This window comes from Chelonia mydas, chromosome 4 (genome assembly GCF_015237465.2).
Source record: "Chelonia mydas isolate rCheMyd1 chromosome 4, rCheMyd1.pri.v2, whole genome shotgun sequence".
Taxonomy (NCBI): domain Eukaryota; kingdom Metazoa; phylum Chordata; order Testudines; family Cheloniidae; genus Chelonia; species Chelonia mydas.
In genome coordinates this window covers 54,317,900-54,345,320 of record NC_057852.1, presented here as the reverse complement: position 1 = coordinate 54,345,320, position 27,421 = coordinate 54,317,900, and the positions used below count along the sequence as shown (strand labels likewise).

The window sequence follows — 27,421 nt, the reverse complement described above, 5'->3', positions numbered from 1 at the left end:
CTTGTAAAAGTGACTTTAAAAATAGAATTGTGGGTCAGAAGTTTTTCGACAGAATGCTTTTCTATTGGAAATTGCTGATTCAACAGAATTAAAACATTCCATGGAAACACGTAAATTCCATCAAAACTTTCAAAGGAAACTTACCTGATTTCCTGCCAGCTCACCTGCCTGTCTCCTTGGCAGCCCAGCCTTCCAGGGCCTCCAGCAACTTGGCAGGCCAGCTCTCCAACTGGCTTGCTGGTGCACTGGCAAACCAGTCGACCAGCTAACCTGGAAATTTTCAAAAATATCCATTTTGGTTTTTCCAAAATGGAATTTTTTGAAAATTTCCATTTCATGTGAAATTCCACATTTCCAACCAGAATGAAATATATTTCCAATGAGGCAGAAATTCTAGTTCTTGCCTCTACTACGAGTTCCAGCCCAGGGACCCTACAACACACAGCCAAGGTCTGTTTTTAAATGTTGTAATTTTTAAATACTAATTAATTCTTTCCATCAAACAAAACATTAAAATTATATCCGTATAACTATATCATCAATTCCTTTTTTGTATTTTGCCTTAAAATGTTCCCTCCCCTACCCAATTCCTCTCCTCAAAGGACTTCTCTTTTAAGATCCCTCACATATAATTCATATTAAACTAATTGGTTTAATAATTTATATTAACATTACATTGTTATGCTCAGTTGTCTCAGAAAACTAAGACAACCATTAGAGCAACATCAGAGACATTTACAAGATTAATGGAATGGATTTCTCTATATTTGACTGGAGATGTAACACCTCCATCTCCCAACCTTTCCATTGTTATTAAAAACAGAAATGTATATTGCTTTTGATATTTAATTAATCTTAGCTTGAAATAGAAAAAAGACAGAAAAACTGTAAGTGGCAAGTTTTTCCTTAGGCAGAAGCAGCTGGATGTTAAGAAATATCCAAAAATGTGTTAAATGTCATATGAAAAATAATAAGTATACTTTAAAGTCCAGAAATACAAACGTGTTTTAATTATTATATTTTCATTTTTTTCTAGACAAACTGCATTACATATATTTAATCATAGGGAGGTAAAAATATTTTTTATACCAGCAGAAATAAAGGTATGGGTTTATCTAGACTCATAGGGCCTGCAACAGTCCCCACAGAAGTCAATGGGACTCTTTCTAATTACCTCAATAGGAGCAAGATGGGGCCATTAGAAACTAACCTTATACTGAATGATTGATATCAAAAAGTCAAGTGTTAAACTCCTTTAATGAACTTGATAATAACAAACAGAATTAATTCTCCACTATTTGACCCTCTTTTTTAAAAGATTTCTAGGATTTTAAAGATACTTTGCAATAGAGATATCCTTAATCAAGACCCCCTATGCTTTGCTACTTTGTTTCCAGAGTCTAAGTTCTTTTATTTCCACAGCTACACGCTTTTTCCTTTTGAAGACTATCTTCAATTGGAAAAATTTTAGTAGTAACAAGCTTGGTGTCTAAAGACCACCCTTCAATACCTTTGTGATGGGGTGTACTCCCCACTTTGGTTCTGAGAGGAATGAATTAGACCAGGTGAGCCCAAGCAGCCAATTAAGCAGCAAAAGAGGGAGATATAGGCTGAGTGGAAAGCCCTGATTAGAGAGAAGCTCACCTGAGCAAAGGTGGGCTGAGCTAGCATAAACACAGGAAGCTGGCATCAGAAAAGGCTTCCGGGAGGAAGTTTGCAGTGACCTCCTCTTTAGTAGAAAGGGAAGGAAGGAACCCAAGGAAAGAGTACAACCCTGGGAGGTCTGGCCCTCAGAGAAGGGCCTACACTGAAGAGAGCATGGTGGACAAGAGAGCCTGTGGGACGCAGGGTAGGAAGCAGCCCATGGAGTAAGCTGCAAGGTTGGGGACTGAACAGACCTTGGCTGTGTGTTGTAGGGTCCCTGGGCTGGAACCCATAGTACATGGTGGGCCCAGGTTCCCCTACCAGCCACTCAGGGAGTGGCACCATGGGGCAGTGAACAGGAAGACTGTCTGAGACATTACTGGAGTGACATTGCCAGGGCAGCGGACGTGAGGATTGCCTCATGCTCTTTTGTGGCAAGAGACTTTGAAAAATCACCCAGGAAGGGGAAACTGTTGTGATTTGGCTGGAGGGCTGAGGCTGCAGTAGCTCCTGGAGCGACAGGGGCTGCAGACAGAGAGCAAGACAGAGAGACAGAGTGCAGCTGGCAGAAGGGGAGTCTGCCTCGCAGAACTAATCCCCAGAACAGCCAGGAGGAGGAGCTATCCTGCAGTGAATAGAGTGCCCTGTCACAATCTTGAAGAGCAAGAAGTATTGGTCTAAAGAAGAAACATATATACAGTGCTCAGGTGTCAGCCATGTCAAGTATAAACTCAGTACCAGTTGAGGAGGGAGGTGGAAGAGTGGCTCTAAACCACTTTTCTGATCCCCCAATCTGTGATGGCTAAAACCAGATCAGCCCCGGTGTAACTCAGAACAGCTTCTGAGTTGCTCTGTTTTTCCAGTAGCAGCCAGCTGGATATCATGTGCTCCACCCCACTCCCAAGGCACCCCATTTGCAGAGCGGTGGTTGTGTGGGGTGGAGGGGCAGCACAGTGTTGACTATGCCAGTTTTGTGACATCCATTGATTCCCCGGTGTGAGGAGAAATCCTCAACTGCCCCTTTTTGACAGCTTTCTGGGCTGAATCCATGGCTGGTTTGGATCTACAAAGCCAGAGACGTGTTATCCACTCATCTAAGAATCTATAATGCTCTGATAGAAAGAGGAGATGATGAGATTTTTTTTCTACCTATCAGCCATACAAACTGAATATCAACTCTAGCTCAAGCTGAGGGTTTGGGGTTTTTCCCCCCTTTTGCCTTCTCTGGTATACTTCTCTGGTGGTGATACCAGAGAAAGACCCTGCAGCACATTATATTTTTGCAAACACACAGTATCCAAATTCTGCCCTGAGTTACATCTGTACAACTCCAGTTATAACTTGCCTACAGGATCTTTATTACTAGTGATAAAAAGAAAATAAGATCGCTTGACTTCTGCAAACCAAAGTGAGTTTGACAAGTAGAAAAGATATATGTAAATTAAGTAAATATTTTATCGGATCACTGACACTCAAGAAACATGGAACTCAAGCAAGTCATTTTTCCAGAACAATTTTAGAACAGCCATTGACTTTACAGCTGTTACTCATGAGGATTACCACTGCTGGGCCTTGAGCCACTGCACCTTTGAACAGGAAGAGGGAACTCCACATGTGAAGGAAAGAAGCAGTTTGGTTTAGAAGCTACTCGTAGGTCTGGAACATGAGCCACTGCGCTGGCAAAAATGGTTTAGAGGCTAACTTCCCTCTAAACTGCACGGCCACGCAGCAGGCTATCAAGTTCTGTGCAGGTGGGGAGAGGCACCTCTCCCCTGGCCCCATCCTCGGAGTTCTCTCTCCCCACTGCAGCCCCGGGGCAGCCTGCACCCCAAACCCCTCATCCCCAGCCCCACCCAGAGCCTGCACCCCCAGACAGAGTCCTCACCCCGCGCACCCCAACCCTCTGCCGCAACCCTGATCTCCCTCCCACACCCTGGACCCCTCATCCCCAGCCCCACCCCAGAGCCCTCACCCCTAGCCGGAGCCCTCATCCTCTGCATCCCAACCCTCTGCCCCAGCCCTGAGCCCCCTCCTGCTCTTCAACCCCCTCATCCCCGACCCCACCCCAGAACCCTCACCCCCCACACATCTCAACACTCTGCCTCAGTCCTGAGCCCCCTCCCACATTCCGAACCCCTTGGTCCCACCCCTGCCACACACCTCCATATTGGTGCACATAACAAAATTCATTCTGCACATGGATGTAAAAAATTTGAGGGAACATTGTTAGAGTGCACCATGCAGGTGAAGCAGCGAAGGTCCATGATAAATACAATTTATCACAGGGCTACCACTACCACATAGGATTACAATATAAAATATACAGAAATATGAAGTATGTTGTCTGCAAATAATTTGGTCAATATTATATTTGAAGGCTGCGCTAGACAATCTTAATAAATTCTTGAGACTTGGACCATCAAAATTTAATAAAATGCCTATATTTTGGATGAGGTCACTAGAAGTAAGTTTTTATGTAACATATTTAAAGAAGACTTAAAAATTAATTTAAAATTACTGATGTTTAAAAGGGGCACTCTAAAAAGCTTGATAAAGCCTTTTATGGTCTTCATTTTGGCTGAGATTTTCAAAGCATTCCAAGAAACTTAGGCACCCTATTTTCAAGGGAAATTGAGTGCATAATTCCCTTAGGTCCATTCCTTTAAAGAGCTCAGTCTATTGCACAAAATGATTGAAACAAAAGAATCGTGAAAAAGCAAGGTCGAGACACCAACTACTGACCTTTACGAAATATATTCAAATCTACAGTGGAAATGGTATTACTGCGTGATGGTGGCAATCCTGCTGTAGGGATGCAATAACTACTATCAGTGTCTGAGGCAGTACGAGTAATGCTACAAGTTTCCACGGGAGATCGATCCGAAGTGTGATGTGGTTTTGGTGGCCGAGGTGGAGGAATATCTGGAATAGTCTCTAGCTTTGAAGTTCCTTCTGGAAAAGTTCGTGGAATCTGATAAGTACCTCCAGGTGTTGGGGGAATGTCATAACTAATGGAGAAATGCCTCATTTGTGTATCTAATGATGATGTAGCAGAAGGGGTACTGAAAACATGCTGCTCTCCTTCTGCATCAGTCCCAGATGGAGATGTTGCCTTTGGTAAAACATCCTGTGAATAACTTCTAGGCAGGTTATAAAGACTGCAGTCTACGGACACTGATGCCGCTCGAGGTGGCGGAGAGTCATAGGCACTTTGCTGCTGAAAAAAGCCGTTCACTGCATGCTTGCTCAATGATGGAGCAGAATTTTTATGGGAGGATACATTATCATTGCAGTCAGTTTCAGAACAGATGGACTTTGCTGAGTCAGCATGCAATCTAAACAAAATAAGATTGAAATTTTGATGTATAAAGAAACACATTTCAACTGTAAAGAACAACAGAACATTTAAAATGTCAGCAACTAAAAGTCATTAAATTTCTTAATTCTAGAAAAAATTAAATGAAAATATTTAGAACAAAGATCTAATTATACATGTACACATGCACACACACGTGTGTGGATATATTCATCATAACAGCTAGGCAGCTGGGGTTTTCACAAGTACGTGACTTTGAATAAAGTCTCAGACTGGTTTGGAGGGCTTCTTGTTTGGCTGGTTTTTTTTTTTTTTTTTTTTTTTTTTTTTTAAAAAACATGTTGCACACTATATGAAGAGCGCATTAATGGCAATGTTAACTGTCCAGACATAGCACAAAAATTCTGGGCTTATGGTAACTTGCTTCCTCTAATAAATATGAAGGAAATACAATTTAAAAAAAAAAAGCCTTGTAACTTGCGACAGCTTTAAGTTGATACCTAAAGACCATACACTTTTTTTTTTTTTTTTTTAAGCATACAGAAGACAATGTATAGAGTAAAACAGGAAATGGAGGCAGAAAAGCTGAAGCAGTTAGTCTGAAGAAAAAAAATTACAGGACAAGGGATACAAGCCTGTATTCTGGTCTTGACCAGGGTCAAGACAGCATTGTTTGACTTTTTTTATTTATTTTTTTAAAACTCTAACAGTGGGTTTTATGGGGCTTCTTTGGAAATTACGTCTCTGACGAAGACACCTATCAATGAACTGTTACCTACAATGCCAAAAAAAGCAGTGGCTGCACTCACTCTCTCTCTCCCCTCTTGTGTAGAATTCCATCATCACATTGTTTGTGGCACAAAAATTCAACTGATAAGCCTGACAGTTAGTTTAACAAAAAAGTCAAAATAAACAAAAACACTAATAGGTAAACAGACCCTTAAACTTAGCATTTACCCACAATGCCCACATATTGGTACAGAATACACCACATTCTTTTCTAATTTAAGTATCACTGGAATCCACTGTTGCCTGTGTGGCACAATTTGAGCATGTCACTGTAATAAGTACAGCTACTACCCATACTACTCCAGTCACGTAACTGATTACACGGCAGTTTATAAAATTATTGGAGTAAATATTTGACTAAAGATAAAACAACAACATCTAACATCTTGGATACTAGGAGCTGTGAAAACAAAAGTTACACACTTACAAATATACAGCCTGATTCTCTAGTGCGTATTCAAACAGAACTCCCAGCAAAAGCACTGCGAGTTTTGCCTGAATAAAGATGGCAGGGATCTGCCCCATAATTTTATATACCATACCAGTGACAAACAAAAGGTCTCAAAGTCATATTTTTCTATCCTGTAGAAACAGTAGTCAAACTATAGTATCAAAGATTATTAGTCTCAGTGCGCACACGCACACACCTTCAAAAACTTCAAGTAATTAAAAAAGCTACAAAAATAAAATACAAATTAAAGCAAGAAACACACAGCATAGCATGATATGACCATAGAATAGAAATTCATGTAGCAAGCAATACAGCACACTTTAATTTTCACTCTTCCATTCATGGATTATGCAGTTATTACAATCATTGTTGTCCATTACATATTCTCTGTTTACCTATGCTCCCAAACCCAAGTGGGCTTTAAAATATTGTGCACAAAAAGTATTACAAATATCTTTAAAATCTTACTTACCAATTCTGAGCACTAAGGAGCCTTTAACACGGACCTTTGAGAGACCGCCTAATGAGGCTGTGTTGCATTTTATGTAATTCTATAAATGCATAACATGCAGGAAACAGTCAGCTAAAACCATCATTGAAAATTAGTAGTGCAATAACAGTGCATGGATGCCACTCTAGTAGAGTACAGATCATGCTAACCTAGATACCTCTTAATATGCTACCTAGTAATGCTACCATATTAAACTTTAATTACTTCTAAATGTAACAATGCTTTTCCTCACTGTTTCTTGTCCCTGCGCATTCATGAAAACTGAACAGAAGGAAACAGGGAGAGGGATCAGCTTTGGACTACTTGAAGCAGCCTAGCCATCTTTCCCTTTTCCCTAGTGGCTGCAACTTGTGCTTTGGAATCTAAGCATTTTCAAAAACTATCCTTTTCAAACTGAGTCTCTAGTCCTTATGGATGTGCATATAACCTTCAAAACGTGAACTGGCGTAACTGATCTGTGTGTGTCTAAGTTTGAAGACATGCTGCAACAACAGTGCCAAGACAGGAGTAAATTGCCCCTTTTCATTTTAGTGTGACAATCTCTGAAGCATAAATGATCATTAAAATGTCAATAACAACTTTCACTGCTGATCAAAACAGGCATGGAAGAACTGGTATAATTATGAAAATCTGCACAATGTACTGCGAATGGCATCTCAGACTGGGACAGCCAGGGTTGTGAGCGCCAGGGTTGTGAGCAGAGCTTGTGAAGAGAATTAACACTATTATTTTCCCAGACTGACACTAGAAGCAGGATGTTTAGTGAAGGGTGCATTTCTTCAATTCAAGCAGAACAGCAAAATTTTATAACTTTTCCATACACTTTCATAGCAGGTCATGAATAACTTTTCTGGCTCTGATAGTGCATCAGCAGATAGCACGGATTACTATCACTGCACTGCATCACTGCACTCCTATTTGTTTAAAAAAAAGACTGACTTAGCAAGAGGAAAAAATTTAGCCACATCTGTTACCAAAGTAGGACTGACACACCAACTCCTAGCATCATGGTTGTACTACACATTGTCCTTACACGGGTGCATTACCAGTCCCAAGCACTGGCAACATAGTGTCAACCCCATTCCTTTTCCCACACTAAGACAGCCTCTCTTTCCATGGTACCATGAAGAGAGTCCTGTACATCCTTCAAGTCCTGACCTGGCTCCACAGAGGTGGTGATGGGATATAGGACCATACTCAAACTGGCTTCCACTCTCCATGTAGCTGTGTAGTTGTGGGAGTATGTATGCCCCTGACAAGGCTTTGAACTACAGTAGCTCTTCACTTAAAGTCATCCCGGTTAACGATGTTACGTTGCTGATCAATTAGGGAACATGCTCATTTAAAGTTGTGCAATGCTCCCTTATAACGTCGTTTGGCAGCCGCCTGCTTTGTTCCCTGCTTGCAGGAAGAGCAGCCCGTTGCAGCTAGCTGGTGGGGGCTTGGAATGAGGGTGGACCAGCAGCGCCCCTAAGTTCCCTGTGTGGCAGCCGCCCAGCAGGCTACCAATTGCGGGCAGTTCAGCTGTCCCTCCCCCCACTGCCATGTGCTGCTCCTGCCCTCTGCCTTGAAGCTGCTCCCTGAGCCTCCTGCTTGCTGTGCAGGGGCCAGACGGGGGCTAATGTCAGGGTGTCCCCCTCCCCCCTGCTCCTGCACCCCGCTTACCCCATCTTCCATAAAGCAGGGGGGACAAACGACACGGCTCAGGACAGATGGAGATTCCTGGCAGCAGCTGTGGTCTCAGCTTGCTGATTAACTTAACAAGGCAGTGTACTTAAGAGTGGGGGCAGCGTACTTAAAGGGGAAATGCTCATCTCTCTCTCACACACGGTTTGTGTGCCTGTCTGCCATGCTGTCTCCCCTCCCTCCATTCGTGCTGCCTTGTAGAGTGTGAGGCTACATTAATAACGAGTTAACCCTTGAGGGCTCAGCCAATTGCTAGTTCATCATTTAGCAGTAAGGCATTCCCTGGGAAATATCCCACCCTCTGACTCCACCACATCAACCAGCTTCACAATCATCATTGCTGTGTACAGTATTAAATTGTTTGTTTAAAACTTATTGTGTGTGTGTGTGTGTGTGTGTGTGTGTGTATGTCTTTTGTCTGGCAAAAAAAAAAAATTCCCTGGAACCTAACCCCCCCCTATTTACATTAATTCTTATGGGGAAACTGGATTCGCTTAACATGGTTTCGCTTAAATTCGCATTTTTCAGGAACATAACTACAACGTTAAGTGAGGAGCTACTGTAGGTAGAGGCACATTTTTGTCCCTTTAACTAGCTCTTGGTTCCTCTTTCCAAAACTAGCTGCTGACAGAGGATTAGGAACACAAATAATTTTACAAAAATATTCAGTTTTGAAGCAGACTGAGGATTGAACTCCCCACTTTCTAATACGACTGTAAGTAGTTTGGTCACTTGTCCTGCACCAATAGCTTTCCCTCCGTGAGAATCAATACAACAGGGCCGAGAGACTACTCCAGACAAGGTATAGGAGCAAAGCAGCTATTGTGTATCAGCACTCAGGAATGGTAAAAGAGCAGTGTGAGAAGCATGCATGGTAGAAATGTGAGTTCAGCCTTGATAGGTGCTGTCATAGCCCTATCTTGATTAACTGAAGTTGGGTTATATTGTTTCTTTTATTAAAACTCACGGCAGACCATGCAGGACATGTTTCAAATATGAAATTTTCAAGCAGGTTATGGCTCTGTGCTTGATTTCTCACACAGACTAAAAAACAACAATTATACACTCACTGCAGTGGAATCTTTTTACTTTCAAAATCCTCCAGTAGTAGATATTCTTTCCCTTCTTCAGAGATAAAGGATGACCCTGGGCTGGTTTATAAACAGGAAAAAATGGAGTAAGATCAGCAAGATAAAAGCTGTTATTTTGTATGTATCTCTGCCAACCAGCCAGAAATTTAAAGATTTCAAACAGACTCTATGGATGCAATTTTTCTTGTAAGATCAAAGATGAACTCTCAATCTTATTTAACACTGCAGTGAAATGTAATGACATTTTTTACTAATTAACTATTAGAACTTTAAGGATGGTCCAAAGTGATCAAGGCATAAAACTGTACTGTAAAATAAATGATGATGATTATTAATACAACTACTATCATTTCTAACATACCCCCAATTCCAGTAATTGTACAACGTTTTTAAAGTATCTATAAATAAAATATATGTATGGTGGCACTGAAGATGCAAATGCCAAGAATCTTGAAAATCCCAAAAAAGAAATAACCTAGAAATAGAAATAATAAATAAAAAGATAGAAAATAATAAAAAAAAAATAGAAAAAAAACCCAGAAATAATAAATAAAAAGAAATAACCTAGAAACTATTTGCCTTTAGTCCCCCTCCCCGAAATGTACCGGGATGCACTGATTCCTAGATGTTCTAAAAAGCAATATGTTAAAGAAAGATATTTTCCCCTCATTTTTCGATGAACACTGGCCACTGTTGAAGGATGAACTAAAACGTAAACCAACTCCCAAACTAAACAATTATGAAAATTACTTTAATTTGTAATTTTTTTCTAATGTTATAACATCTGCCTACTGTTTTATAACTATTATTATGTTTTATTTTTAAAAAATATGGTTAAAAAACTTTGCTAAGAAATACTGAAGGTCAAAAGGATGCATCAATGGAGTCCACCAACACCTAGAACCTGTATTATAAAATCCAGAGATTAATTATTCTACTTCTTAAAAAAAACGCAAAAAGTATGAAAGTCTAGAAACTAACAGTAAAGGAAAGTAGCCACTTCAGTCATGCCATGTATTCCTTCTTCACTCACCATTGCTCCTGTGTGCTCATACAAGTTTCCCCTCCCCACCCAATCGTAAATATGACCCCTTACAATCTGCATAAATACATAACATAAATTGCAAAGATATTGTGAAATTCTAGTTCAGTGGTGGGCAACCTGCAGCCCACTGTTCTAGTTCCTTATCAAGGGGTCTATTTCCAATTTGCTATGGCCCCATTTCAGCAAAATATATATGCCCAACGTTAGGCAAGTGCTTCACTTGCTGAGTTGGGGCTAAAACTACAATATAACATTATTTTGCAGTAACACTTACATATTTTATAAAATAAGGACAAACAGTTAAATGTTAAACAGCAAGCTCACCTCAACCCACACTATTAGTGGTGCTACTGCCTCACTGTAACATACCAAATAACAAGGTCTTCAAATACTCCTAACACCCTATATTCAACACATTCCATAACCCGCAAAATAATGAACCACAGCTCCCTGAGCACCTTTTTCTTTCATCTTCCCCTCTCCATGTCCAACTTGCATCCTGCCCCCCATCTCTCTCTCTCTCTCTCTCTCCTCCTGTCTCATCCAGACCTTCAGGGAATCATGTTGACATGCAGTCCATTCATACACTCTCCACCCTCACATTCCAACATAACTATCCTTTCTAACTACTGATCAATCTTATACTTCTATAATCCTACCGCTCAACTCTATTTAGCATACAATGATTATACATGACATAACATCACACAATAAATGAATAAACTAAATTCATTGGCTACATCCCTCAATCCCCTCCCATTCTCCACGGTCCCTCCCAGACTCCTATTCCTCCACATTTCTTCCTAGTCTCCCACCTCAACCCATACTCTCAATTCTGACTCCATTCAGCAGCTGGTGTCAGAAGATGCTCAACTTATATTTCTAAAAAGTGTTCTTCATAGCACTTACACAACTCTTTACCTGCCCCTACCACAACTAGGCCCCTTGAAACGCTGAGGAAGACTTCTTGTCACCAGAGCCAATTAAAAAAACCAATCTGGAGTTTCCAGGCCAAGCCGTTCTGGTGATACAATGAGCCAAAAAGGAATTAGAATCATATTTAGAAAGTAAACTACAGCTAAATATTCAAAACACTACCTTTAAAACTCTTTTTTAAAATCAAACTGTTCAGAAAATCTTTACCCTCAGAAGAGATGTGACGTATTTCAGAAAGATTGGGGTTTTTGGGGGGGAGGAGGAAGTTAGTAGTGAAATGTCTAAAACTGGGCTTATAATACAGAACTAGCTTGAACCTTCAATATAGAGTTACTACTACTGCTCCATATTACACAGATTCCTTCCCATCAGGTTGCAAGATACAGGTGGACATTCTGCCCTTTAATATTTTACGAGTTAGCTAGTGGGCACGCTCTACTCCAAGCACTGTTTTGAGTGTGGGAGGGCTGCCCACCATCTTCATCTTCCATGGACTGGAGGAGAGCAGGCTTATTTGCCTGCCCTAAATGAGGTATTTTGGGACAACAAGAAGACTAAGAAATACCCCTCTTGTCCTAGGACCATTGTACCTTACTCTGTGGTGCTCCAGAATGCATGGCACAGTAACAGTGAAACCTGGCAGACAGTCACACCATTGACAAGGTATTGCTCTAAGTGAATGTGTGGAAGACTCAGGAAAAACACTTTCACAGACCTCTGCTTAGCTTTTAAATGTGCCCCTTTGCAATCAAGAGAATAATGAGCAAGCTTCTCTAGAAATACACAAGGGACCATTATTTTAAATGGTTATAGCAAAGCATCTCTGCTTGAGAGGTTTCTAATGTTTTCCAAGGACCATTCTGAGAAACAAAGCAATAATTCCTGGATATTTACCACTACATATTACATCCTCCTATACAGGCGGCATTACGTTTCCATTTAAAATGAGAAGCAGCAGTTACTTGGGTACATCAGTTACCAGAGCTGCTCAGGTTTTTTTACATATATTATAAAATAGTAGTCAGTTTTCCTACTCTTTAGGAGAGATAACAGAGTGGGTAAACCTATTTAATATTAAATTGGACATAATTAGATCATACTAATTTTTCTATATTATTCAAAACACACTAACAGCTCACAAAACTCAGGATGCAGAGACTGGATGGTTCAAGATAAATTGTCTCTCATCACAAGATCTCTTGTTTGAATTTGATCCAAGTCAGTAATAACCAAAAACTGATCATTTGAGGGTTGCTTGGCAGCCTGTGTTAAATGAGTTGGTGATCTCAGTACAGGTTTGGTTGATTTTTATCCCTATCACCGAGCCACCACTGTAACTGGTGGTAATTTGGCTTCCCTGATAGTAGTCATGGTAGAAGTACAAGGTACTAAACGGCCACCTCTCCATCCTAGAGCTGGTTTGAGGCACAATGGAGAGTGGTGAGAAGAAATACCCATCTTTGCTATCCAAGTTGCACCTAATTCCAGAGATATACAGAAATATTTGGTCTCCGGGACTATTAGTCTGGTACATTTTATCAGCAAATAATTTTAAAAATTTAGAAAAACAACAAAAAAACAAAGATGCTAGCTCTGATGCTACCATTTCATATTATTAAAACAAGAAATTCAAGCCCAGAACATAAGGAGAAGAGCAAAAGTGATCGGGTAAAGAATCAAGACTTGTGCATTTGACTGCTGAATAACTTCAACAAAAAGCAATCATGTAATATACAGAAATGCTTTGCAAGAGTAACCACCTTTGGTCTATACAAATGAAATGACTACTGCAAAAAAATGAAAACACCCATTTACCTCGTAGGTTCAGGCTTCTTACTTTGACAATTTATTAGCAATAGGTAATCCTGAGGATCTTCTTGGCTAGATGAGGACTCCAGAGGTGGGATGTTAATTAGTTGATATGGAGGAGGTAGGGATGATTCTGCTTGTACAGATGGTGGTGAAGTATTGACTGCTAATGGTAATTCAGCAGATGCTTGTAAAGAACTGCCAAGTGGCTTCACAGCATCTATGACATAAAAGTACAGAGATGTTAATCATTCTTTTCATAATTTATTGTGCTCTTTAAACTATATGATGTCATTGGAAGGTAAACAACATTAATATTAAGATTATAGTGTGCAGATTAAGCCAATTTCAGCATAACAATAATTTCTGACTCACTCAAAAACAGGTCTGTAGGATATTAGAAAAATATTTCTAAACAAAACTGTATATGGAAGATCATTTTGTCTGATTTGATGTACAAAGAGGATGGAGGAGGACCTCCTTCATTCTAGGCCATTCAAAAATGCCTTGGGACCCTGTTGTTCTTCAGATTTTTCCAGATGTCAGTCGCCTGACTGTCCCTTCAAAACTAGAGGTTTTGTCTTGTTAACATGATTTTTCACCCACTTTTCTGGTCACAAGCAAAATAAAGATGCTGACTGGTACAATGCAACAATTAAGCAGACAAATCTGTTGTTTTAAAACAACAGACAAGCGCTCATAGGTTAAAATTATGTTATGGTTGCATGATTCCGCATTTTACACTGTGTTCAATGTATTTTTCCTTGATTCCAGTCACTTTGGTATTTGATACTAGAAAACTAGACAAAATGGAATTAAGAAACAGGAAAAAATGCACAAAAAACAAACAAAAAGGCTTTGCTCATATGGAACATTCACTGTTGCCTACAAGAACTTGTGAGATGTGCTAAATTCCCAAAGAAGTCTTTCTATTGCTACCCAATCCTGACCTGCTACACCTCTTATTATTGTGCTGCAACGTTAGATCCAGGTGGGTCTTTTGTTGTCCCACCTCTCCTCTTTATAATTCTTTTCCACCTTCCATTTGTGAATGGTCTTTCCTTGCCAAATTTAATTCTTTGGTTTCTCCAGAAACACACACACACGAATATCATTTTGTCTGGTATTCTTGAAAATGCTAGCAGCATCAGTTAGCAATAAACCTTCAACCCTTTTAGTCTGTTTTTAAATTAACCTGTTTCTTTTCCTTAAATTATTGGACCATCCTTAATTTATGTATTGTTAAAAGTCAAGACTCTGCAAGTGCAATTTGCACATCTTGCCAACGATATCTGAATATTAGCATTGTTCTAATTAATTCACTACCCTACAATGCAACTGATCCATTAACCTTGCAACGACCTACAAGGCTAACCCACAAAACTAAGCAGCTTAATAAAGGGATGTTCCCAGAATGATGATGATGTGTTCAATGATAATTCTGAATAGGGTTCAACTTCTAAGGCATTTTAAAAAAAAAAGTGACTACGACATGATCATTTCCTGTTTAGGAACTGCAAAGACTTTATATGAACAGATTTTAGTTTTCCATATTTCACAATGCAATGAACAACTTAATTCCCTGATGTCTGTATTAAAATGACAACTGCAAAATTCTCTTCATTCCCATACAGACGTGGAATAGCTGGGGCTAGACAATCTCTGGGGTCCTGACAAGAGAAGGATTGAGGGGAAGATAAGGTACAGGCTCAGCTGCTCCAGAGCCTTCCCTTCTCCTTCCTTCACGACAGCTCAGAATGCACACAGACATCATGCCTGGGCAGAGTGCAGAGAAGGAGGAGGAGAGGTTGCTCCTTCATTAGCCAGGCTTGTGGGGTGGTGGCTGAGAAGAGAGGCGATGGGCTCTGTGGCCCCCCTTTTTACCCTTGCTGTATATAAAACCCTCATAGACATGAGCTAGGATCTTTTTGTACACAGGTAGTGCACTAATCACACATGACAAAATCCAGTATGATGTCCCTGAACTTTACAGGAAAGACTGACATGTCTAGTAGACACAGGGACAGATGTGTGATCAGCAGAACCTAGTGGATTGGTATTTGGGGTGGGTGGAGTGCTAAACCATGAATATCATCCAACTTATGAACCTATACTGTGAAATCTATCCTGATGTGGATGCATGGCATGCTCTAGTGAGTCCCCAATGTATGATTTAAACAGTGATTGAGTTACTCTGAAACAAAAGTCTTAGTTCAGCTGAAAATTATTTTTTCTTCACCTTAAGGGTGCTTCTAATTTGCCTTGCATGAGTCTAGTATTGTTAATAATTGTTTTCAGTACTGATAAAGTAAACATTAATGTTTTAATTTAGTGTTTTTAAACACTCAAAACTCTCTTTAGCCATTTAATATACTTTGGAACCTGATGTGATGTTGAAGGTTTAGCCTAGCAGCTTACTATGATTTTAATGAGCTTTACTAATGATCTTGGTTCATTATTACTAGTAAAAAAAGCATTCAAAATCTTTTGGTTTGTTCCCAAAGCTCAGACACCAGGGCTGCTTTGAAATAACTGAACGGGAAAAGCATTCAGTGTATTTATCATACACATGAGCACAACAAGCATCCCATTTCACTTTGAATTCCTGTATTCAGTAGAGCTAGAACAAGCAGCTTTTTAAACTGGACAAGTGGGGGGATTATTCTTATTTTTTCGCTGGTTGGTAACAGTGGACAGATGTGTCACCCAGTTGAGTGATTGTCAGTCTGGTCAATATAAAGCTGGGTATAAGAGCAAAGTTACACACAAAATAGTTATGAAAATTAAACAATGGTTAAAAGGACATTTTGCAACCAAGAATAATGAAAGGCTTTCCCTCACCATTTAGGTTATTTATAACGTTGCTGATGTGTGCATGCTGAGAATAATCTAGAAGGTTTGAATGCCTTTTTTATGTATGAACTAAATTATTTGTTATAGTGTATTTTGCAAAAGAGTACAGTAGAACTTTCCACCACTTTTTAAAGTATGTAATACTTACGTAAAGTGTTTGCATAATGTGAGCAGAATATAAAAGGTTATGGGAGCCTTTATAAAAATATTGATTTAATAAAATGTCAATCGTGCTGATTTAGAGTATGAGAAAGCATTCTTCATAGGATGTAGGTAGAAGTACTGGAAAGTAAAAATGGGATTTTCCCATTATAAGCATGAATCAGCAACAGATAAGCCATTGCCTGGCTCTAAAATTCTTAGAGATGAGTCATTCAATCCAGTTACTACTATGTAAATGTTTTAATTAAAATGATTTAAAGACAATTTATCTATTAAAGTAATAACCTTGAACAAATCCTACATATGCTATGGAGATGGAGCCATTTGAGAGCCTACATAGACAGAGTACACACTTCTACAGAAAACTCAAGAATTTGTGGTGGTGTACCTACATGTATACGCACACACACACCCCTCTCCACCCACCCTAGAATGCGGTATGCAAAAGGGAAAATGAACATCAAATAATCTCAAAGTACACAGACATGTCACTAAATCACTTATCTTTCAAACAACTAATATTTTATAATAAGGAACATCATTTCTGCAGTATTATTCTAATATAATATAAATCACATCATGACACACAGGATGCTTTAACTCCTCTATCCAGCCCCAAACACCAATTTCTCCCTCTCCTCTTGCATTAGTTTTTCAGTCTGTTTTGAAATCAAGGACATCATCTTTAATAAATGTCTCAGTCAAAAAACCTTTATAAATATAAACTGAGTCACCCACTCACCCTTGGAGGTTTTCAGCTCCCTTACATAAACTATCAATATATGAGTCAAGACAGTAAATATAGCACCCATGAAATACAGCCAACATTTACGCACTCTTCTGTAAAGAGCGATATATAGAGCTGGTCAGGAATTTTCCAGTGAAGCAGTTTCAGTGAACTTCCAACAAAATACAAGCAGGGTTCCACGAGAAACCTACCTGCTTTCTTGCCAGCTCCCCTGGCAGGCTACTAAGGAGCCTGCACTTCCAGGGGCCACACCTCTAGGTCAGTCTCACCATGTGCACTTTCCCAGACTTCCAGGCTCCCTGCCATGGAGCTGGGAGCTTGAAAACTTGAAGAACCAGATTCAAGCTGGAGCTGTCAGGGCTTCTAGGCTCCTTGCTGTGGAACAGGCAGCCTAGAAAACTTGGGAGCCACAGCTGAGCTGGGAGTTGCAGAGTTTGAGTCAATTCTGTTTAGAAATATTTGAACTGAAACTTTTGGATTATTTGCAAAGAATATTTTTCCAGTTTTTCCCACTATGGGAAATTGCTAAATTTATACTTGGTTCTGAAACAGAACAACATTTTTCAGCTTTTCACAATTTCCCACATAGTAGAAACTCTGCCTTTCAACCAGCTCTAGTGTAGGATCGTGAAAGAAAATCCAGTCTTTACATTCTTGACTTTTTAATGACTAACTTTGAGCAACTGAATATTTCAAAAGCTTATTTTGTTTTTTCAGTCTCAAATTACATTTAGTCCTCTTTTTCAAAAGAATTTAACAACTGTCTATTTTATGTACTGCTGCATCTCCCACTGGAATCCAGATATTAACTGTGTTTCGGGTGTCTGAGACAGATACTCTTACTGCTGTGTCTAATGTCTCAAAGGATCCCATGACTTGATGCCCAACAGTTTCTAGATCAACTTTTCTCCCATTTAAAAAAGTCCTTTTATTTAAGGTGAGTTTAGTCCACATGAAAGGAAATCTAATTGAGAACATCGGAAAATGAAGTCAATCAGTAAAGATGTTAAATAATTTCTCCTGAGGAAAAGAAATCAGCTAAGTTATAGACATTCTTCCATATGTCAAATTTATATTTGCTCACTAGGATGGGTACCTGGCAATAAAGGTTAGCCAGTCAACGATATCCTGCATCTTGGCAGGAGGTTAGACGAGATGACCCTTGAGGTCCCTTCTAATCCTGTGGTTCTATGATAGAATCTAGTCTGAAAAGTTTTAAGTAGTGCTTTTCAGGGACTCATTTTTAGCCACTGCAGCCTCCTCCAAAATACCTGTAATTAGGTTATGAGAAACGTTGCACTCTCCTCTCTCCAATCTCTCCATCCGGCCATCGCCTTGTCTCTTTCAGCATCACCCATCTGCTCTCTTCCTCTTGCCCTATACCTAGCCTTTCTGTGATTCCCACTCCATCAATGTCAATGACTTCTCATTTGCTCTCATCCCTCTCCTCTCTTCCATGATATGGTTGTCAATTGTGTCCATGCTTCACTTTCATCTATCCTGGACTCCTTAGCCCCTCTCTCTGCTATTGCCAGATCTGCCTTGCCAGCCCTGGATCAGCCTAATATCTACTTCCTCTGTTCCTGCTCCTACGCTGCTGAATATCTCTGACAGAACGGCTGTGACCAAGCTGACTTCCCCCACTACAAATTTGTTCTCTCCTCCTTCAATTCTGCCATGTTCCTAACTAAGCAACTTTACTTTTCCACTTTAATTGAATCCCATGTCTGCAATCCTAGCCATCTTCTTTTACTATCTTTGACTCCCTCCTCAAACCCTTTCCCACTCCCTTATCTCTCTCCTCAACTCTCACTCTCCTCCAGTTATTTCCATTCACAATACAAACATGCTTTAGTTTCTCATTTTAACACCCCCCCCCCAACATGTCTCTCTAAATACTATCCTATCGCCCTACACCCTTCATCTCTAAGTTCATTAAACACACTGTCCACAGTCATTGTCTGGAGTTCCTCTCCTCCAGTTCTACCTTAGATCCTCTGCAACCTGGCTTCTGCCGCTTGCACTCCACTGGAGATGCTTTCACCAAAAAGTCTGTAACAGTCTATTCCTAGCCAAAGTTCAGAACTATCCTCATTCTCTTTGATCTGTCAGTTGCCTTCATAACCATCAACCATGTTCTTCTTGATATCTTGTCCTCCCCCATGACCTCCATGACTCTGTCCTCTCCTGGTTCTCCTTCTACCTCTCTAATTACTCCTTCAGTGTGTCAGAGGATCCTCCTTATCCACCCCCCAGCTTTTTGTGGGGGTGGGGGTTCCACCGAACTCCATCACACAGTCTCTTTCTTTTCTCCCTCTACACCTTGTCTCTGGGTAATCTTGTCTGCCTACACAAATTCTACTGCCATCTTTATGCTGATGACACACAGATTTACCTCTCTACTACAGACCTGTGTTCTTCTGTTCAAATTATAATCACAGCTGGTTTCTCTAACATCTCCTTGTGGACATCCAGCAATCAGCTTACAATCAAGATGGACAAAACAGAGCTCTTACTCCTTTCCCTCCAAGTCCTCCCTTCTTTCTCTATCACTGGACAACACCAGCATTGTTCTGGTCACTCATCTATAACCTGGGTGTCATCATCAACTCTGCCTTCTTCCTAGATCCTCACATCAAGGCTATGTTTAAATCTTGCCAATTCTTTCTGCATAACATCACTAAGACATGGCCATTCTTTTCCATCCATGCAGCCAAAACTCTCTTCCTTGCTCACAATATTTCACATCTCAATTACTGCTACATGCTCCTCTTTGGCCTTGAGATATCCCATCTTGCTCAGCTCACATCCATTCTTTGCCAAGATTATTCTCCTAGCTTATCACTTTTACCATGATACTCCTCTCTTCACATCCCTCCACTGGCTCCCCCATTCTCTAATGCATCAAATATAAACTGCTTGTCTTCACTTTCAAGATCCTTCATGGCCTATCCCCACCTATCATCGTTCATATGCTATTAAGATGTCGACTCCTGCCTCCGATCAGCCAAAGATGCCAGCCTCCAGTGGTTAAATTTTCAAACAAACACTTTTGTTGTTTCGCCCAAGCTACCCCTTGTGTGGGAGGAACTCCCCATAAACATCTGCAAAGCTACCTCATTCTCCTCTTCAGATCCTTCCCTTTGCTGTGATGCCTACAAAAATCTTGGTAACAGTTAGGGTGCAGGAGTGCCAAGACCATGCCCACCATGCTGACTAGTACTATCTCACTGTTTCCTTGTTGTATTTTCTCTTATTGTAAGCTCTCTGAGAAAGGGACTGGTTTTACTCTGTTTGTATAGCACCTAGCAGAATGGGGTTCTGATCCATGACTGGGATTCTTAGGTATTACCCAACTACAAAAATAGATAACAACAACAACAACAACAACGTCTGAGGCTGCCTGCCACTGTGGAAGTAGATACAACTGGAAGGAAATTCAGGGCATTCTCTTGCGGCCGGTGACTGATTGTCCCCACATAGCTTCAAGCAACCTCAAGTACCTAATCATAATGCATCTGTGAACCTTAACATGATGAAGTAAATCCTATAACCTGCAGAAAATTTAAATCAAAAACAAATTGTACAAAACTGAAAGGCAACAGAAGAAAGTAAAACTGTTATTTCGTACAGAATGATTTAGTGAATCTTGAAAAAAGTTCCTTTTTTGTGTGAAGTAGAACTTTGATTCCTTTGAAGAAACATGATCAGCATTTCTGGAAAATAAAATTGAAATGCTATGAAGAAAATAACCAAGATCTATGGGAGGGCAGGTGAGGGGAGGATATACACTATACCCTTCTTCTGTTCTTTTTCTCCTGTTTTCTTTCTCTTCCACTTCTTTTCCTTTATTCTTGCTACATTTATTTATTTGAATAGGCTGATGAACATACTGTTTGTATGTAGTATGACAATTCTTTTTCTCTAAAGCTCTGATTCATATACAACTTTAACTTTAATGACTATAAAGGCAACCTGCATTTTCATTTTTATTATTTTTTTACTTCAAAATAGTTAAAATACACGTAGTACTGTAGTTTTCTGCTGAACACGTACGTGTGTGTTGAGAGATATAGTATGAAGTTTTATAGAAAAGTAACTAAAATAAACCCTTACGCATTACCACTCCCCATTTTCATTTTAGATAGATATTACAGAAAGATCCTGGAAATTAGCACTTTACTGCTTTCATCTGAAGATGGGGTAGAAATTAACGTTAAACACCCACCAATTTGTTTCTGTTAATTACAAAGAATAATAACTTAAGGTTGTTAGGTAATTTGAATATCTATTTTTTGGTAACTCCAGACTCACCAGGAATCCAAAATAATTTAAGTTCTTCTAACTGAAAGTATATGTAAACTCTGTCTTGAAAACTAAATCCCTGTAAAAGAAACTGTCCTACAATATACAGTGCTGTAGTGTACTGCTTCCTTAACTCTGCTCTCAGAAATCTGCACAGATTCAACAGCTTGTGACACTGATGATTCAGGAACATGAATCAATCTGCTCATTGTCCAAACAACAAAATGAAGTTATTGTAATTTTCCAAAATGAACGGTGACGACGTGCATAAATCATTTCTGCTTGGAAGGCCTACGCTGGAACACCACATAGCAACACTCCTGTGCAAGTCAAAGGGAAAAAAAGAAAGAAAATAACAGCCTGCCAGCACCATAGATATTCCAGTAAAGCTACCAGATAGCATAGAAGGAGCAACATAGTGATCCACTGGGATAATCCTTCCCCTCCCACCACCAGAGCAGTATTTCCCCCACCCCCAAATTAATCTTCAAAATACACAAAACAAAACAACAATCACATTCTCATGATGAAGCAGCCTACCAGCAGCACAACATACCACTGGCCTGGCCCAGCTCCCCTTCATGTCAAGGGAGCTGATTTGAAGAGGAGCAGACAAAAGCAAAGCTTTCACTCAATCCTTAATCTAGCAAGGGCTGGTAATGGAGCAAATCCCATAGTATCAAGTCCTCCAGCCAATCTGAAGAATGGCACTGTCAGACTCTGAAGGCAACTGTCTTCAGTTTTCCTTAGGCCAGAGGGAAGGTTGCTGCTGTCCCTCTGGGGAAGGATATAAATCATACTTATATCTGTTCCTATAAGGAAGTAATAAAATTGGTATACTTTTTAATTTCTGAAGGAAGAGGAAGGTTTGCCAGTACATAGATGTGATTTATCCTCTATTTAACATCCCAAAATAATCTATACATTAGCTGGGATAAAAATGTAACTAGTGCATATGATTTGAAGCTACTTTTTAATATGTGGGTGCAGAGACAAATATCTTGTAAAAATCAGATACTGAAAATGCATGCAGATACACAGTTCCTGATTTTCCAAGCTATTTACATTTTTCACTTTGGCAATGTAGGCCAAGGTTACATCCATAAAACATGCAACAGTACTTTATTCCCAACTAGAAAAGCCATGGTATGAAATCTGAAGTATGAAGGACTTATGTTTGTAGAAAACTGATCCAGGACTATCAAACCTTAGAATCCAAATGAGGATCTAGTCTACTTCTCCCTTCCCCAGCAAACACATAACATGCACACACACAAAAAACGCTCCTACCAAAAAGCTGAAGATGTAGTGCTCTACCTAATTCCATATTAGTGTCTGGAGTAAATGATTCCATATAGTTCCTATAAACCTCTCTATACACACATCCACACAGGCTAGCACGTGCAGAGCTGGGAGAAATTTCTTTCTTTTCCTTCTTTCTTTCTTTTTTTTTTTCTGAAAAATGCTTATTTGGCTCGACTGAAACAATATGGGTGGATTTCGGCTAATTGTTTTTGTATAAAGAAAAAAATGGGAAATGTTGGAGCAGTCCATTTAAGCATTTCTGAAACAAAACACTTCGACTTTTCATTTCAGAATTTCCCTCCATGTTATTTTTAAAACCACTGAAAAAAACCCCTCAAACTCAAAATGAAGTGTTTTCAGTTTTTCTAGAGGCAACAAGGGCAGAGCTGGGCTGCGGGCGGAGCAGAGCTGTGGTCAGAGTGGGGCTGGGCAGGTGCTCCCTCCCTGCCTCCCCTGGGGGCTGGCCTGGGCCCCGCCGCATGCCCCCCAGAACGTTTCTCCATGCCCCCTGGGGACCACTGCACTAGGTATTAAAAATAAACAAACAAACCCTACAGATCTCATTGTCCCATTTATTTCATTTAAATAGTAAAAGAGCTACATATCTGAGGCATATATCTGCATATAATGCATTTTCTCTTTTTGCTATAAAGATAGCCATTGATCTTTAAATACTCCTTTGTAAGGTGACATAACAGTGTTTCTCAGGAAAAAGAAAAAAAATGCTAAATGTACCTTCTTCTGTAGGGTTGAACCCACAGATGTCGCAAATACAGCGAACCCACTTATTCATCTCCTCCTCGCTATCTGCCACCAAGTAGAAAACTCTGTCGATAGTGTTGATATCAAAAATATAACTGTTTTCGAACTCTTTTTTGTTAAATGTCAATCCCGCATCCACTTGTTGACACAAGTTTAAGTCAATAATACGAATAGGTTTTTTGGCATGGTCATTTTTGTAGTACTCCAACACATCCGGATCTCCTGTTAGACGGCCACTGCGAAGCACAAACCACCTCCTCTTCCATGCCTAAGAAGTAGGGGGGAAAAGGGAAACATTAATATGAGTGATATTATTTTAAAGACAATTATGCCTATTTATCAGTGACTTCCACTACTGGAACTGCATTGTAAAAAAAGGTTGAATACAATGCAATAAATATTTCAAATTGTTTCCAAAAGATTGCGTACAAAAAAACTAAACTGAGGAGAATCAGGTTACAAACTGGTTGCAGCGAACTTTTTAAAAAAAGATTTCCTTTTATATTTAAGATTTTGCTCAAGAGAATAAGTTTCAAAAGTAAGATGATACTTGCCAAATGGGAAAGGATGAATCCAATTAAGGAAAAGAAAAAAAAACTTCCAAAGAAAGTGAATACAGCCACAGGAAGGAAAAGAAACAACACATATTTATAGGTACTTAAAAGTGTCCTCTTCATTTCATGCTGTTTTATCGTCAATAGTCACTTGTTTTCATAGCACATATAATACTCATTTATACATGCATGTTTCTCTGAATCTTGTGAATAAAGTAGGTTAATCAAGTGGTAATATTTTAAGACAGCTACTCTTGTAGAAAGAGAGCTACTTTATTAGCTGGCAACACTTTACATGAAATAGTTTCACTTAGTTACAAAACTATAAGGCAGCACTGTAAGTTACTGGTTTTCTCCTTTAAACTTAAAAAAAACCATTTAATTATGCTCAGGAATATATATATTTTCTGAGTCCAGGCATTGCGACTCCTACACCAACCCCACTGCTGCAAACTTAGGAGACGTGGCCAGGGAAGGGGGCATGGCCTAGATACTCCATGCCCCACTGATCCTCAACTACTTTATCAGTGCCTTGGGGCCACTGACATCCAGCGTACTTTAGAACAGTGTTTCCCAAATGGTGGGTCCTGATTCACCAGTGGGTTGCAGGAAGAGTCTAGGTGGGTTGATTATCACTGCTCCCCCATGTCACTCTCCACGAGCCCCAGAAGCACTCCTCCTGTCAGGGCCACAGGGGGAGTGGGGAAAAGGGGTTGTTTGCCCCAGGCCACCCATTTGAGAGTGCCGCCAACCAAGTGACATTGCAACCTTGCACATGGGGTCACAGCACCGCCCAGGTTTGCCTGGCCATTCCTCCATCATGATAGGGAGTAGGCTGGGCCAAATCTAAGTAGTCCTGCAACCCCATCCACCAGGTCACAATGCCCAGAGCAGGGAGCCAGGCCCAGCCTTGCAGGACAGAAGCTGCCGCAGCAGGGTGAGTGCAGGGCAGACCCAATCTTGAACACCCCAACCACTGAGGTCTCCCAGCCAGCTGGGGCTGCAGAAGCGAGCAGGACTGGGAGAGTGAGAGCATAAGGACTAGGCGGAGTTGAGCAACAGGTTTGGGAGCTGGGCCAGGGATGCTTTCCTCATCTTGATGCAGGTGAAGAATTGGACTGTGAGGCCCCCTTGCTGGGAGGGGGATCTGTACTGTTTGGTGTCTGTTTCAATTAGGCTCCCCAGACAAAAGGATTTTTAAGAGGCCAGTTCTTTCACAGGACAGAGACTGGTCACTGGAGGGCTGCTTTGTGTTTTCCTTTGCTGTAGCCTGTCTTCCACTCCCACTTAAAGGAGTGACCTCCTCAAATTACAGGGGGTTAGCAGAAGCCCTGTCAGAGCTCTCTATCCACAAGAGGGGACAGGACTGGGAGAGGAGAGGTGCTAGCAGTGCAGAAAGCATGCAAGTTTATGTTTTTCTTTTTTCTTTGGTGTTTGAATTTTTAAAAAGTTAAAAAATAGTGAACGGTAGTTTATATTTTACACACACAAAATTATTATTATGCAATGGAGTCTGCCCAAAAAGACAAAAGGCAGTTGGTGGGTCACCTTAGTAAAAAGTTTGGGAACCACAGATTTAGAGCAACCCTCAGAACATGCTAATTCATGCCCAGGAACCACACTTTGCACACAGTTGGTTCAGGATTGCAGAATGCCTAAGTTACCTTTGCACTCTCCTCCTAACCCCCATTCAGCTCCTTAGCTGTAACTAGGGATTTGGGTCACTATATCTAAGGGAGAGGAAGTCGCCACAAATGTGATCTAGTCCTGCTTTACTTAAGGTTCAACAGACATGGCATAAGAACCTAAACAGATAGTTCTTACTCCCAAAAGAAGACCCATTGCCTTTACACTGAGTTAAGGTTGCAGGATCAGGCCCACAGCCATGAAAGGAATAAACTCTTTATCTCCACCACTGTTTTTCCTACTTATTAGTCAAAGTGTGAGCTCAAAGAAAGTGAATGGGATGGCTCTAACAAACTCTCCTCCATACCGAAAACTCTCTTACCCCTTGCCAAAATGATTTGTTTTAAAGTTTGTATTTAGGTTGTTTTAACAAGTGTATAAATCCATCACATAAAAAAATCCATTCATATTTTCTACAGAGTACACAGTGACAGGAAGACGGACTACCATACAAACAAGAGGTCGAATGGAAGCGTTGAGACTTGTAGTGTCCTTTACATATCCACATGCATCTGTCAACCTCTGGGATCAAAACTTTCTCAGACTGGACTTATGGAACCAGCTGTGGAGCAGAAAACAACTCACACTGGGTCCTGAGAAGTGTAAATGTAGCCTATTACCTCAGACAAAGTGGAGGGGAAACATACTGGGGTCTGGGAATCAAAACTGTGCTACCATCTTAACTGGCTCTGGCTCTGAACCGGCATAGTCAGCTTTTCAGTGGGTGCTCACAAACAACTCATTGTCAAGTGTGGATGCCTTTTTTGGTATCAAGCTGAAGCTACTATGGAAAGATAATACAGAAAATAGGGGAGGGGGAAAATGCCAGACATTTAAACTGGAACATGTAGCATATTCAGTAGCCACCATGTACTAAAAATCATCTGAGTTTGAAAAAAAGACTTTTATGCTTGCTATTCTATACAAATAATCATACTTTTTGTGTTCATTATCATATATACATATTCAGCCTTAAAATGCAGAATTATACAATTCAAGTCAGTTCTCAAGTCACCTTTCTCACTACGTTAGCAAGTTGGTGAGCGGGATAAACAACAAAGTACAAGAATTAAAACCGACAGAAAAAAACAAATGAAACACCTTAAGCAGAGGCCACATATTAAAATGTGTAAAATTCCAGAATTGATCTGCATTGTGCTATACTGTTCTGAAAATCTGACAAATTTTGTGCTGTTTTCTGCATCTCTATCAAGCCAAAAAAACCAACAGCTTAGATACTAGCGTAGCAGGAGCCTTAGATATTTGCCACACATAAAGCCCCCAAGGTTGATAATTAATTGAGAATTAGTTCTGAAAAACATACTGCAAGCTGCAGCTATTTCAGAAACTGGAATTATCCACTATGTCTTCATTTCTTCAGATAAGATTTTTAAAAAGCAATCTGTAAAAACCCCAACATACTTGCCTACAGATTTATGCAACACAAATTAGCTTGGTACAAATGAACTTTGCCTAGCTTGGGAGTTTCTGTCTAATTCTGTGTTAAGGGGTGAAACTTGTTCATATTATCACTAATAAAAGCCCTATTCAACATTAAAGAGTTAAATATGACTTTTACTCCAATTTCATAAATTAATCATCTAAAAAGAACTTGTTTTCAGCTCTTAATGCTACAAAATACCAACTATTAAGTACTTAAAACACTGAGTTTAGCCTACCACCTGCTACTATTTTTTGAAGAATTTTTGCATAGTGAATATGTGAATGTTTATTTCAGTCACATAATGAGTCACTCACTGAAACTGGC

The 27,421-nt window shown here is 40.0% G+C and overlaps 1 protein-coding gene across 13 annotated transcripts in view; it reads right to left on the bottom strand.

Annotated features, from left to right (window-relative positions):
* GAB1 (GRB2 associated binding protein 1) overlaps positions 1-27,421 on the bottom strand; it is a 140,003-nt gene that overhangs the window by 29,325 nt on the left and 83,257 nt on the right. For 9 of the 13 annotated variants that reach the window (XM_027829975.3, XM_037897262.2, XM_037897263.2 and 6 more), the window contains 4 exons: positions 23,387-23,681; positions 13,285-13,498; positions 9,468-9,548; positions 4,387-4,979 (listed from right to left, as the gene is read on the bottom strand). In XM_027829975.3, coding sequence (XP_027685776.1) covers positions 4,387-4,979; positions 9,468-9,548; positions 13,285-13,498; positions 23,387-23,681 — 1,183 coding nt within the window. The remainder of the gene's footprint in view (positions 1-4,386; positions 4,980-9,467; positions 9,549-13,284; positions 13,499-23,386; positions 23,682-27,421) is intronic. The other 4 variants (XM_007067780.4, XM_043545739.1, XM_037897265.2 and 1 more) reach the window with 1 other exon arrangement.